Source organism: Salmo trutta, chromosome 28 (assembly GCF_901001165.1).
Source record: "Salmo trutta chromosome 28, fSalTru1.1, whole genome shotgun sequence".
Taxonomy (NCBI): domain Eukaryota; kingdom Metazoa; phylum Chordata; class Actinopteri; order Salmoniformes; family Salmonidae; genus Salmo; species Salmo trutta.
Window position 1 is genome coordinate 10,031,021 of NC_042984.1, and position 13,214 is coordinate 10,044,234.

General features: G+C 44.4%; 2 protein-coding genes across 3 annotated transcripts in view; one reads left to right on the forward strand and one right to left on the reverse strand.

The window, feature by feature from the left end:
• Positions 1 to 13,214, reverse strand: part of LOC115165434 (mitogen-activated protein kinase 14A) — a 28,248-nt gene continuing 15,034 nt past the window's right edge. The window contains exons 4-12 of one of the 2 annotated variants that reach the window (XM_029718536.1): positions 11,836 to 11,947; positions 11,533 to 11,562; positions 10,741 to 10,788; positions 10,410 to 10,524; positions 8,563 to 8,634; positions 5,076 to 5,155; positions 3,411 to 3,489; positions 2,952 to 3,125; positions 1 to 2,443 (exon numbers count right to left, since the gene is read on the reverse strand). In XM_029718536.1, coding sequence (XP_029574396.1) covers positions 2,376 to 2,443; positions 2,952 to 3,125; positions 3,411 to 3,489; positions 5,076 to 5,155; positions 8,563 to 8,634; positions 10,410 to 10,524; positions 10,741 to 10,788; positions 11,533 to 11,562; positions 11,836 to 11,947 — 778 coding nt within the window. In that variant the 3' untranslated portion in view covers positions 1 to 2,375. Of the gene's footprint in view, positions 2,444 to 2,951; positions 3,126 to 3,410; positions 3,490 to 5,075; positions 5,156 to 5,974; positions 6,055 to 8,562; positions 8,635 to 10,409; positions 10,525 to 10,740; positions 10,789 to 11,532; positions 11,563 to 11,835; positions 11,948 to 13,214 lie in introns of both variants that reach the window. The other variant, XM_029718535.1, reaches the window with a different exon arrangement.
• The window catches only part of LOC115165435 (protein FAM107B-like), a 38,441-nt gene continuing 35,692 nt past the window's right edge, over positions 10,466 to 13,214 (forward strand). Inside the window, exon 1 of the mRNA XM_029718537.1 lies at positions 10,466 to 10,552. The gene's annotated coding sequence lies outside the window, so the exon portion shown is untranslated. The remainder of the gene's footprint in view (positions 10,553 to 13,214) is intronic.

A 13,214-nucleotide genomic window follows, 5' to 3' on the forward strand; every position in this document is an offset into this window, starting at 1 on the left:
TTGACTTAAAAATGACTAGTCTTTATTTCTTTATAAACAAAGGCATTAATTATAGTAATAGTTACTCTGCTGTAAAGACTGTTAGATGTCAGTCTTCTATGGGGATTGGCTGAAATAAACAACAGTATCTCTCCAGTTGAAATACCACCTCAACAAAGTATAAATATATCTAAGCAATTCCCTCATTTCTTTTTGACATGGATTTACATTTTTCTATTTTGCGGCTTTAAGCATGACACGTCAAGCTCCTGTTAACACATATATTCAAAACACACGCACAAATGATGAACATGCTGATAATGAAGATTGTTTAAATTCAACAAACCAAAAAAGTCATGAAGATTAAAAAATAAAATATAGAACAGATATTTACATACATTTGAGTTGATTTTGTACCCAAAAATACATATTATCCCTAGTTTACTTAATGCCACATTGATTGGCACATTCATTGACAACCCACAATGGCTCATATCAGTTCCATTTGGTTTTAAAGTGTCAATATGGAAAGTGGTGAAACCAGAATGAATTGTCTATTCAATGGAGCGCAGCATGGTTCAACTAGGCTAGAGTCCTGGGGCTATCAGTTATATATTCTGACTCGGGCTGTATCTCAATATTCTACAGTGTCTTCCTTCCATTGTGTCCTTCATCTGCACAGTTCTGTTCTGAAAACACAGAACAGTTGAAAGCAATATAGTTGAGCCCTACCAGGCCTTCGCTTTCTCCTGTCCAGTTCCTTTACCTCAGTGCAGATCAAGGAGATGAGGACGAGAGGAAGCAACAAAAATTGTCTGAATCTGCCAGAATGACATCATTTGAGTATTCAGTTAGCTGAATAATGATTTTACGGCTTGTGAGCACTAAATGGGCGGCAGGTAGCCTAGCGGTTAAAACCGTTGGGCCAGTAACCGAAAGGTTGATACTTCGAATCCCTGAGCTGTCTAGGTGAAAAATCTGTCGATGTGCCCTTGAGCAAGGCACTTAACCCTAATTACTCCTGTAAGTCGTTCTGGATAAGAGCGTCTGTTAAATGACTAAAATGTAAAAGGTATTACACATCCTATGTTCTGGCGCTGGTATTGAACAGTTTTAATACTTGGGGGGGGGGGGGGGGGGGGGGGGAATTCATCTGCATCGTGGTATATTGAAACATTTCTCACAGCTAAAACATTTCCTCAAAGTTAATAAGTTCATAACAATGTTGAAGAATAGAATGAATCCCTATGTGCATCCCAAAGGCCCCCAATTCACTATATAGTGCACTACTGTTGACCATAAGCCTATGGGCCCTGTTCAAAGGAACATACCTAGTCAGTTGCACAACTGAATGCATTCAACTGAAATATAGTCTTTCGCATTTAGTACTGCAATATATAGGTAGTAGAGTTCCATTTGGGACACATCCTGTGTCATATAACAGACCCATTAAAGCGGATCGTCAACGGTTTATGAAGCGCCTGGGAGTCTTGATACCAGTGCTGATTGACAGGAAAACAAAGCCAGGGGAGTCTGACACGAACGCTGTGATTGGTAGATTGGCAGAGCGCGAGTGACAGACAAGCATTATTGCACATTTCAGATGATTCACACCATGAAATGATTCAATCAGAACACATTTCAGATGATACACACCATGAAATGATTCAATCAGAACACATTTTCCAGATGTTTCAATTCAGCATCTAATTTCTTTCGGATATCACAGTGGTGAGCAATAGAATACAGTGGTAAGCAATAGTTTCATAATAATAAAACTTCTGAAGGAGGAATACAAAACTAGTTTAAATATAGATTTTATTCCAAATGGCACCCTATTCCCTATATAGTGCCCTGGTCAAAAGTAGAGCACTAAATAGGGAATAGGGTGCCATTTGTGACACAAATATAGACAGAATAATAAAAGAAGCATGAGATTTTTCAGAAATGGACCAATAATGGTATTAGTGGTTGTTTTCTGCTTGCCTCTGTTTCTCCCTTGAAAATACATGGTAGTAGACACATACAATCAGTATTTGTTAACACCGACTTAACAGCCCTTAAAATGTCGCTCTCCTATCCTCCATTGTAGTTCTAGCCTGGTCCCATATCTGTTTGGGTTGTACAGCCAACTCCCATGGCCATTGTCATGCCACAGCACCAACGAATCTGGGACCAGGCTATTTTTGTAACGTTTCCCTTGCAACACCTTACTGAGTCAAAATGGTGGGTGAGAGAGCGCGAGCTTAAGAAATATAACTAACAATAGACAAACGTTTGTAGGCACTCTGATGATGATATTGTTATTCCAAAAGGTGGTCTGATAAGAGGGAACCTCAGTGATGGAGATGTGGGGTGTTGACGGGAGAGGGGCTTGTAGAAATCACATCGCCCAATCACGATTCCATGTCGTTTCCATCGAAGATGGGTGGCTCAAAATCACATACCGCCTCAAAGGTCAGCCCTGTGAGGAAGGGAGGGAGATAGAAATGTGTTTCGCAGGTGTTTCAGAGCTGTCTGAGGGGTTGTGAGCAGAGCAGAGCAAAATACATTTATTTTGCAAGATGGACAAAAAGTTTGGTCCCACTTTACTTAAAAGCATTCAGGTATAATGGCCCCCCGTCTATAAATGGCCCCCCGTCTATAAATGACCTCTAAATGGCCCCCCGTCTATAAATGACCTCATAATGGCCCCCCGTCTATAAATGACCTCATAATGGCCCCCGTCTATAAATGATCTCATAATGGCCCCCGTCTATAAATGATCTCATAATGGCCCCCCCCGTCTATAAATGACCTCATAATGGCCCCCCGTCTATAAATGACCTCATAATGGCCCCCCGTCTATAAATGACCTCATAATGGCCCCCGTCTATAAATGACCTCATAATGGCCCCCTTCTATAAATGATCTCATAATGGCCCCGTCTATAAATTATCTCATAATGGCCCTGTCTATTCCATTCTACATACGTTTCCATTCTTCGATGTCCAGGTCGCGGCTCTCAAAGCTCTGGTCGTAGGGGTCAGCCTCAGGCTCGTCATCTGGGTCGTGGTACTGGGAGAAGTAGGGGTGGGCCAGAGCCTGGGCAGCCGTGATCCTCTTATCTGTGTCCAGAACCAACATCTTCTCCAGCAGGTCCACAGCTACAAGGAGGAAAAACATCATCCATACCAACAGGGTCCATATTCACAAAGACTCTCAGTGTAGGAGTGCTGTTATAGGATCAGTTTTGCATTTTTCCATCATAAATCGCTAAAGATTGTATGGACAGGGGAAACCTAAATAAGCACCTACTCTAAGATGCTTTTTGAAAAGGGCTGCAGCAGGCCATCTTATGACTCCTTCCTCTCATTATCATCACAAATGATAACATCTTGGGGTCTGATTTACAGCCAAGTGTTTTGAGTGTAAAATTATTCCAACACTACCTTGTGGGTTGGCTCCGATGAACACGTCAGAAAAATTCCTCTTGGGCATCTGAGGCAAGGAGTTGATGTAGTTCCTTGCCTGTAAACCAATGGGAGTAAAGAGATCAGAGGTCAAAGGCCAATAGCACACAAACAAGGCTGGCATCCAAAACGGCACTGTATTAACTACATAATGCCCTGTTTGACCAGGTCCCATAGGGCTCTGTGTAGGCACTATGTAGAACATAGGGTGCCATTTGGAATACACTTCAAAGCCACAAGATGACCACTTTTCTTTTGGGGTCATAGGGTTGGTTTCCCCGACCCAGATTAAGGCTACTTATTCTGGGCAACAACAACAAAATGTCTTTATCTGGGGCTGGGAAAGCAGCCACTAACTTTGTATTCAGAGAGTAAAGATTATGATTAGCACTAATTAGTCCCATATTAGACAAGGACTTGTCCCAAACCACACCATATTCCCATGTCCCCATTTGTGACTGTGCACTATAAAGGGAATAGGGTGCCATTTGGGATCCCTCATCAGGAGAAATGTGACTAGATCACTTGATCATATGGCTGCATTGGATTAATTATCAGCACTGCTAAGAGAGGGTTTCATTGCAGATTTGGTGAATGTGCAGAGAGAGAGAAAGCAGAAGGAGAAGAAACAGTATTATAACTGAGTATTGTTTATTTGGTTGCAGTACTTATAATCTATCACCATGTAATGTAGCTACCATCTCTACTCAATCAGTTCACACTTCAAAAAGAGGAACTGCAATACTGTGAATTTCAGTTCCTACTTTCCTTACCACACTGTTGTCAGAGGAGGAAGTGTTTCAATTCAAACAAATTCTGGTTCAGGCAATGTGCCATAGTTTGTTAGCGTGCAATTCTTGACATATTAATACTTTATATGGCTTCATAATGCTTTACAACACTGCTATGGCAAACCAAACATTAGAAGGCAAGAGAGTAGTTGCTGCTTGACTTGCATTGACGTACAGCAAGCATCAGACACCACTCAGTGGTTATAGTAGAGAGCTGTGGGTAGCAGAACATAGAAACCTACAGTCGAAAAAAGCAGCAACGTCAAAATGCTACATGTATGTTTGTCTACTTCCTCTTTATGTGGGAGCAAATATCCTCTAAGGAGGTTGTAATATTGTAGCTCTGGGCTAGGTGTGACGGCGGTGGCACTGCTCTGGGCTAGGTGTGACGGCGGTGGCACTGCTCTGGGCTAGGTGTGACGGCGGTGGCACTGCTCTGGGCTAGGTGTGACGGCGGTGGCACTGCTCTGGGCTAGGTGTGACGGCGGTGGCACTGCTCTGGGCTAGGTGTGACGGCGGTGGCACTGCTCTGGGCTAGGTGTGACGGCGGTGGCACTGCTCTGGGCTAGGTGTGACGGCGGTGGCACTGCTCTGGGCTAGGTGTGACGGCGGTGGCACTGCTCTGGGCTAGGTGTGACGGCGGTGGCACTGCTCTGGGCTAGGTGTGACGGGGTCAATTTGGTCAACTCAGGAAGTAAAAATGCAATTTTCAGTTTACTTCCTGAATTGACTTGGAATTTACCCCAACCCTGGGGCTAACAGTCTTGCGGCACGCAGGTTCGAGGACTTGGGTTCAAATCCTTGCTTGGCCCCATATAGAATGCATTGAATTGAGTAATTTGGTCCTGCTCACCTCGTGGCTGGGCATCCTGCTTATTAGAGAGGCTGGGGGCGTTCCTGTCAGACGCATTATCTGTTGAAGCTGGTTTATATCTATCAGGTACGGGTCAAGGGGTATCAGCAGACAGCAGAGACGGTAAGTTGACAAGCAGCTAGCCAGTGGGAGACCTGATGACTCGCATTAGCCCGTCGAGCTTATACCTGGCTTTCTGGCCTAGGCTTTAGCTCAGCGGGCTAACAGTCTTCTTTATGAGTTTTATGATAAGGCTCAACTCCTAAGACGCTCTGCAAAAAAAAGGGAATAGTCTCATCTTTGGAGGGAAAGGTAAGAAAAGAGAGGGTGAGATTGTAAAGGTGTGTGTAAGGCAGACTGGTAGCATGCTTGAGGTTATGGTAGAGAAGAGAAAGTTCAATTAGGAGAAAGTCAAGTTAATAAATCACAGCAGCGAAACCCAAGCTTTGAACATAGAAGCAGGGCTCTATGCTGACCCTTTTTAGTTAAAAAAAAATGGAGGCACAAAGAAATTTAAGAGCACACCAAAAAATATTTTAGGTAATAAAGCTAGAATTCGTAATTTTTCTAGGAGCACTGGTGCTCCTAAATTTAAATTCCAGGTCGCATAGCAAAATATTTGGGCGCATATGCAAGTAAAATGGTCGCACTGTAGAGCCCTGAGAAATGTATGTTCATTTATCCAAGTGAATAATTCGTTTTCAAATCAAAAACAGGTGTTGCATTTGACCCCATCTCACAAACAGAGATTTAAGAGGATGTAAACATGTAAAATAGTTGTTGTTGCTGAAGAGTACAACACACTTCACAAATTGATGCAAAAACAAATAATTACCAGGCCCTTTAGCAATTTAAGCAAGCAGAGACCTTCCAGCATAATAACCATGTGTACAACTCACAGACAAAGAGGAGATTTTCATCAAGAGCTCAGGCCCTGGCGTCCCAACGAGCATCATTATTAGCTTCAACTGATCAATGTCTAACAGGTACCGTGTGTAAAGGAACAACAGGAGCTGGCAGGGGAGGGGAGAGGAACCAGCAAGAACAGTATTTGCAGTCTTTAAAGTAACTGAGCTGTACTTGATTGAGCTTGCCTGGCACAATGGAACCAAGAACAATGACAAATGCAGCCCGGGACATTGAATTGTCAGAGTTTCACACTGACTATAACATATATTATAAACTGGGTGGTTCAAGCCCTGAATGCTGATTGGCTGACAGCCGTGGTATATCAGACAGTATACCACAGGTATGACAAAACTTTTATTTTTACTGCTCAAATTATGTTGGTAACAGGTTTATAATAGCAATAAGGCACCTCGGGGGTTTGTGATGTGGCCAATATACCACAGCTAAGGGCTGTATATAGGTACTCCGCATTGCGTTGTGCCTAAGAACATCCTTTAGCCGTGGTATATTGGCCATATACCACACCCCCTCGGGCCTTATTGCTATTATAAATAAAGTGTAACATACTTGTACAAACTATATCAGAATAGCTACTCAATGGTTGAAAATCAACATGAACTCCTATATTATATCTGAGGCTCTGTGTTTTGTGCAATCATGTGACATATTTGGATTTTAAACTTTATTAAAATCTTGCTATGACACACGAATGCGCAAAACACAGGGCCCCAATTGGAATTGCTAGGTGTCATCATGCTGGATAAGAACTATGGAATGTAATGGGTAAACACACTGCCTTGTTGTTAGTACCTCTGAAAACACTGACAGGCAAGGAAACACAAAGATTAGTGCCAGACTCATTCAGCAGATCCAGAGAGGAAAACATTTAGACATGTGTTACAGAAGGAGGCTCTGTGCATCAGACAGACAATGGAAGAAGGCTAGGAAGCCTGATAAAACAGTTTTAGAGACCAAGTGTGGCGAGGTAGAAATTAGTGTGGCTACAGAAACTGACAAAGTATGAAATCTTCTACAGTGTAATTCAGCCTCATGGCATGCTGTAGGGAGAGACAACAGAGCTGATCGTAAGAGAACAAAACATAGATGGCACCCCAGCGGGGTTAGTTGGAGAAGACACCACCCCAGCGGGGTTAGTTGGAGAAGACACCACCCCAGCGGGGTTAGTTGGAGAAGACACCACCCCAGCGGGGTTAGTTGGAGAAGACACCACCCCAGCGGGGTTAGTTGGAGAAGACACCACCCCAGCGGGGTTAGTTGGAGAAGACACCACCCCAGCGGGGTTAGTTGGAGAAGACACCACCCCAGCGGGGTTAGTTGGAGAAGACACCACCACAGCGGGGTTAGTTGAAGACACCACCACCCCAGCGGGGTTAGTTGGAGACACCACCACCCCAGCGGGGTTAGTTGGAGAAGACACCACCCCAGCAGGTTAGTTGGAGAAGACACCACCCCAGCGGGGTTAGTTGGAGAAGACACCACCCCAGCGGGGTTAGTTGGAGAAGACACCACCCCAGCGGGGTTAGTTGGAGAAGACACCACCCCAGCGGGGTTAGTTGGAGAAGACACCACCCCAGCGGGGTTAGTTGGAGAAGACACCACCCCAGCGGGGTTAGTTGAAGAAGACACCACCCCAGCGGGGTTAGTTGAAGAAGACACCACCCCAGCGGGGTTAGTTGAAGAAGACACCACCCCAGCGGGGTTAGTTGAAGAAGACACCACCCCAGCGGGGTTAGTTGAAGAAGACACCACCCCAGCGGGGTTAGTTGAAGAAGACACCACCCCAGCGGGGTTAGTTGGAGAAGACACCACCCCAGCGGGGTTAGTTGGAGAAGACACCACCCCAGCGGGGTTAGTTGGAGAAGACACCACCCCAGCGGGGTTAGTTGGAGAAGACACCACCCCAGCGGGGTTAGTTGAAGAAGACACCACAGCGGGGTTAGTTGAAGACACCACAGCGGGGTTAGTTGAAGACACCACAGCGGGGTTAGTTGGAGAAGACACCACCCCAGCGGGGTTAGTTGGAGAAGACACCACCCCAGCGGGGTTAGTTGGAGAAGACACCACCCCAGCGGGGTTAGTTGAAGAAGACACCACAGCGGGGTTAGTTGAAGAAGACACCACAGCGGGGTTAGTTGAAGAAGACACCACAGCGGGGTTAGTTGGAGAAGACACCACAGCGGGGTTAGTTGAAGAAGACACCACAGCGGGGTTAGTTGAAGAGGTTAGTTTTGCAGAGCAGCAGGTTAGGAACATAGAAGAGCTTTAGCTTAGAACACATTATTTTAGGTCACATGGTCTGGACCTGCAAAAAGCTGTTACCATCACGTCAATCAATCACCAGCAGTAGGAGTCTGTGTGTACACCGGTCTTATCCAATGTAATTCAATAAGGACATATTGTGTGGGAATCTCACCACCAACCACTCGAAGGTTAGTCACGGAAACAGAGTGGTTTAATGGGTAGGCCAGGCATACTCACAAAGTAGAGGGCATTTCAGCTTCGGTACTCATATCAGACCAATAGTAGGGTAACTGAGGTTAGGGCAATGAAAGGATACGGTCAGTACCAGGAAAGAGCGTTCTGCCAGTGAGGAGTTCAGCCATGATACATCCCACAGACCAAATGTCCACTGTAACATATAGAGGTAATCATTATATCTGTGTAACAAAGAGGAAATCATTATATCTGTGTAACAAAGAGGAAATCATTATATCTGTGTAACAAAGAGGAAATCATTATATCAAACGTCTACCGTAACACAGAGGGAAAGCAAACGTCTACCGTAACACAGAGGGAAAGCAAACGTCTACCGTAACACAGAGGGAAAGCAAACGTCTACCGTAACACAGAGGGACAGCAAACGTCTACCGTAACACAGAGGGACAGCAAACGTCTACCGTAACACAGAGGGACAGCAAACGTCTACCGTAACACAGAGGGACAACAAACGTCTACCGTAACACAGAGGGACAACAAACGTCTACCGTAACACAGAGGGACAACAAACGTCTACCGTAACACAGAGGGACAACAAACGTCTACCGTAACACAGAGGGACAGCAAACGTCTACCGTAACACAGAGGGACAGCAAACGTCTACCGTAACACAGAGGGACAGCAAACGTCTACCGTAACACAGAGGGACAGCAAACGTCTACCGTAACACAGAGGGACAGCAAACGTCTACCGTAACACAGAGGGACAACAGACGTCTACCGTAACACAGAGGGACAACAAACGTCTACCGTAACACAGAGGGACAACAAACGTCTACCGTAACACAGAGGGACAACAAACGTCTACCGTAACACAGAGGGACAACAAACGTCTACCGTAACACAGAGGGACAACACATGTATACAGTGACATAAAGAGGAATAACAAATGTATACAGTGACAAAGAGGAATAACAAATATCTACTGTGACATAAAGAGGAATAACACATGTAAACTTTTACATATAGTGGACTAACACATGTATACTGTTACAGATAGTGGACTAACACATATCTACTGTTACATATTAGAGGACTAACACATATCTACTGTTACATATTAGAGGACTAACACATATCTACTGTTACATATTAGAGGAATAACACATCTACTGTTGCATATTAGAGGAATAACACATCTGTTACACATAGGGTGGAAAACATTATGTTCATTATGTCCATTCAGTGTCCTGCTATTATGACATCCACATGGCAAGAACATCGGCCCAAGGTCACAAGTACACCAACAATGTTTAGCCTAAATGTATAGCTCGTATACATGTCTACAGTGAGCAGATGCAGGCTGTCTAAACCACTCAGATCTCTAGCTACTGTACCCGTCATGATGTATTGCATCAGATCTCTAGCTACTGTACCTGTCATGTTGTAATGCATCAGATCTCTAGCTACTGTACCTGTCATGTTGTAATGCATCAGATCTCTAGCTACTGTACCTGTCATGTTGTAATGCATCCAGTTCTCTAGCTACTGTACCTGTCATGTTGTAATGCATCCAGTTTAGCTACTGTACCTGTCATGTTGTAATGCATCCAGTTTAGCTACTGTACCTGTCATGTTGTAATGCATCCAGTTTAGCTACTGTACCTGTCATGTTGTAATGCATCAGATCTCTATCTACTGTACCTGTCATGTTGTAATGCATTAGATCTCTAGCTACTGTACCTGTCATGTTGTAATGCATCCAGTTTAGCTACTGTACCTGTCATGTTGTAATGCATCCAGTTTAGCTACTATACCTGTCATGTTGTAATGCATCAGATCTCTAGCTACTGTACCTGTCATGTTGTAATGCATCAGATCTCTAGCTACTGTACCTGTCATGTTGTAATGCATCCAGTTTAGCTACTGTACCTGTCATGTTGTAATGCATCCAGTTTAGCTACTATACCTGTCATGTTGTAATGCATCCAGTTTAGCATGATCTCTGGGGCCCTGTACCAGCGAGTGGCAACATAACCAGTCATCTCATCGTCTGTGTGCCGCGCCAGCCCAAAGTCCAGAATCTGAGGACAGACAGAACCAAACCATGTGGTACTTCAAGATAGTCATATAGTGAACAGAAAAGTTACAGACTGTTCTCTCCTTGCAGTGAACTTTTAATTGCACCATTTCATAAGGGTGTGCTTGCTTTCCCCCTCAGGCAGACGGTCTGATATTCTTGTCCGGACTGTTCAGGATGAACAAAGTTTAAATGAGTGGGCCAATAATAAACGCCTTACCTTCAGCTCACAGTCCTCATTCACAGCCAGGTTGCTGGGTTTCAGGTCCTGAAGAGCGATGGCAGACAAGACATTAACAGTATTATTATTTCTATATTATTACAGACTACCTACATGAGGCCAGATCTGAATGTGCTTTCTCAATTGGGTCTAGATTCTCTCAAACCAAACCCCCACTATCTGTACTTCTGCAAGACTAACTACAGTACTTCTGCAAGACTAACTACAGTACTTCTGCAAGACTAACTACAGTACTTCTGCAAGACTAACTACAGTACTTCTGCAAGACTAACTACAGTACTTCTGCAAGACTAACTACAGTACTTCTGCAAGACTAACTACAGTACTTCTGCAAGACTAACTACAGTACTTCTGCAAGACTAACTACAGTACTTCTGCAAGACTAACTACAGTACTTCTGCAAGACTAACTACAGTACTTCTGCAAGACTAACTACAGTACTTCTGCAAGACTAACTACAGTACTTCTGCAAGACTAACTACAGTACTTCTGCAAGACTAACTACAGTACTTCTGCAAGACTAACTCAATCAGATCAGTTCTTTCAAAACAGCAGTTCTGAATCATTGACTCGGTCACAGTACAAAACAGGGGTACTGTTAATGGTTTCACTTCCTCTGTGGTTTATAGTGTTTGAATAAGGAGCGAGCCTGGGCCTGAACCTGCCATGTGGAAGTGAACCAAATTGTCATAAACTAACACAGGACCCAGGGTTGTCATCTGGGAAGGGTTTTTTCACGGTGGGCTGAATCAAACAGGAGAGGAGACTTACTCTGTGAATGATATCTGCTGAGTGGATATACTGAGGAGAGAGAGGTGAAGGAGAGCAGAGGCGTTACATTAAATCAACATCATGAATCATAAGTTTGTAGTTTTTAGGTACATCACAGATGGCGAAAATTCTAAAATGATGACTTCCTTTCAACAGTTTTGCCTGCTGGGAATGTACACAACACTGGTCAACAACTGTGAATGGCAGTTAGTTGAAGAATGTTTAAAATCTCCAAGCATGTTGTTTCACCTTTAACCCCCAGAGTATCTGGTAGATAAGGAACTGTCTGTGTGTGTGTTTCACCTTTAACCCCCGGAGGATCTGGTATATGAGGAACTGCACATGGTCGTCTGTCAGCTTCTGACACTTGATTATGTTGTTGAGGTCTGCCCCCATCAGGTGGGTCACCAGGTACCTGCCAATCACAACCAGACATAGGCTCAAACTAAACACCTCCCCTGTATTAACAAAGATGGTTTAGTACGAAGATATGTAGAAATTGCTTCTCCAATAGAAATCCCCGATCACGTGTGTCGGCGATGTCATGGCGACGTTGGCCAACCAAGCTCATGCCCAAAACCACGTCATCTGGCCTAACGGTCGACTTGCGCCGAACGGCGCAGGCCTTCAAAATAAAAGGCACTTCTTCGATATAAAGTTGGTTCTGACGAAAATGAAAACGCGCCAGTTTGTCACTTTCACGAGGTTGGAGTTATACCGTGTTCAGCTCCCGAAGCCATTCTAACCGTGTTCGGCTCCCGAAGCCATTCTAACCGTGTTCGGCTCCCGAAGCCATTCTAACCGTGTTCGGCTCCCGAAGACATTCTAACCGTGTTCGGCTCCCGAAGACATTCTAACCGTGTTCGGCTCCCGAAGACATTCTAACCGTGTTCGGCTCCCGAAGACATTCTAACCGTGTTCGGCTCCCGAAGACATTCTAACCGTGTTCGGCTCCCGAAGACATTCTAACCGTGTTCGGCTCCCGAAGACATTCTAACCGTGTTCGGCTCCCGAAGACATTCTAACCGTGTTCGGCTCCCGAAGACATTCTAACCGTGTTCGGCTCCCGAAGACATTCTAACCGTGTTCGGCTCCCGAAGACATTCTAACCGTGTTCGGCTCCCGAAGACATTCTAACCGTGTTCGGCTCCCGAAGACATTCTAACCGTGTTCGGCTCCCGAAGACATTCTAACCATGTTCAGCTACTGAAGACATTCTAACCGTGTTCAGCTACTGAAGACATTATAAACGTGTTCAGCTACTGAAGACATTATAAACATGTTCAGCTACTGAAGACATTATAAACATGTTCAGCTACTGAAGACATTGGCTCCAATCTAGGTTGTGCATTTAGATTTTGAAAAACGATTGAAAAACATTGCAAGCATTCCCAGAAGTCTTGCGTGGTTGCACGTCTGGGTTTAAAAACTCTGTGGTATTAAGACATCGACTACCATCTGTTTCTCACTGTTACATAGTCCACTAGTGTGACATATGTTTAGGTTTTCGGCTTTTAATTTAAAAAAACTATTTTACCTTTACCTAGTCAAGTCAGTTAAGAACAAATTCTTATTTTCAATGACGGCCTAGGAACAGTGGGTTAACTGCCTTGTTCAGTGGCAGAACGACAGATTTTTACCTTGTCAGCTCAGGGATTCGATCTTGCAACCTTCCGGTTACT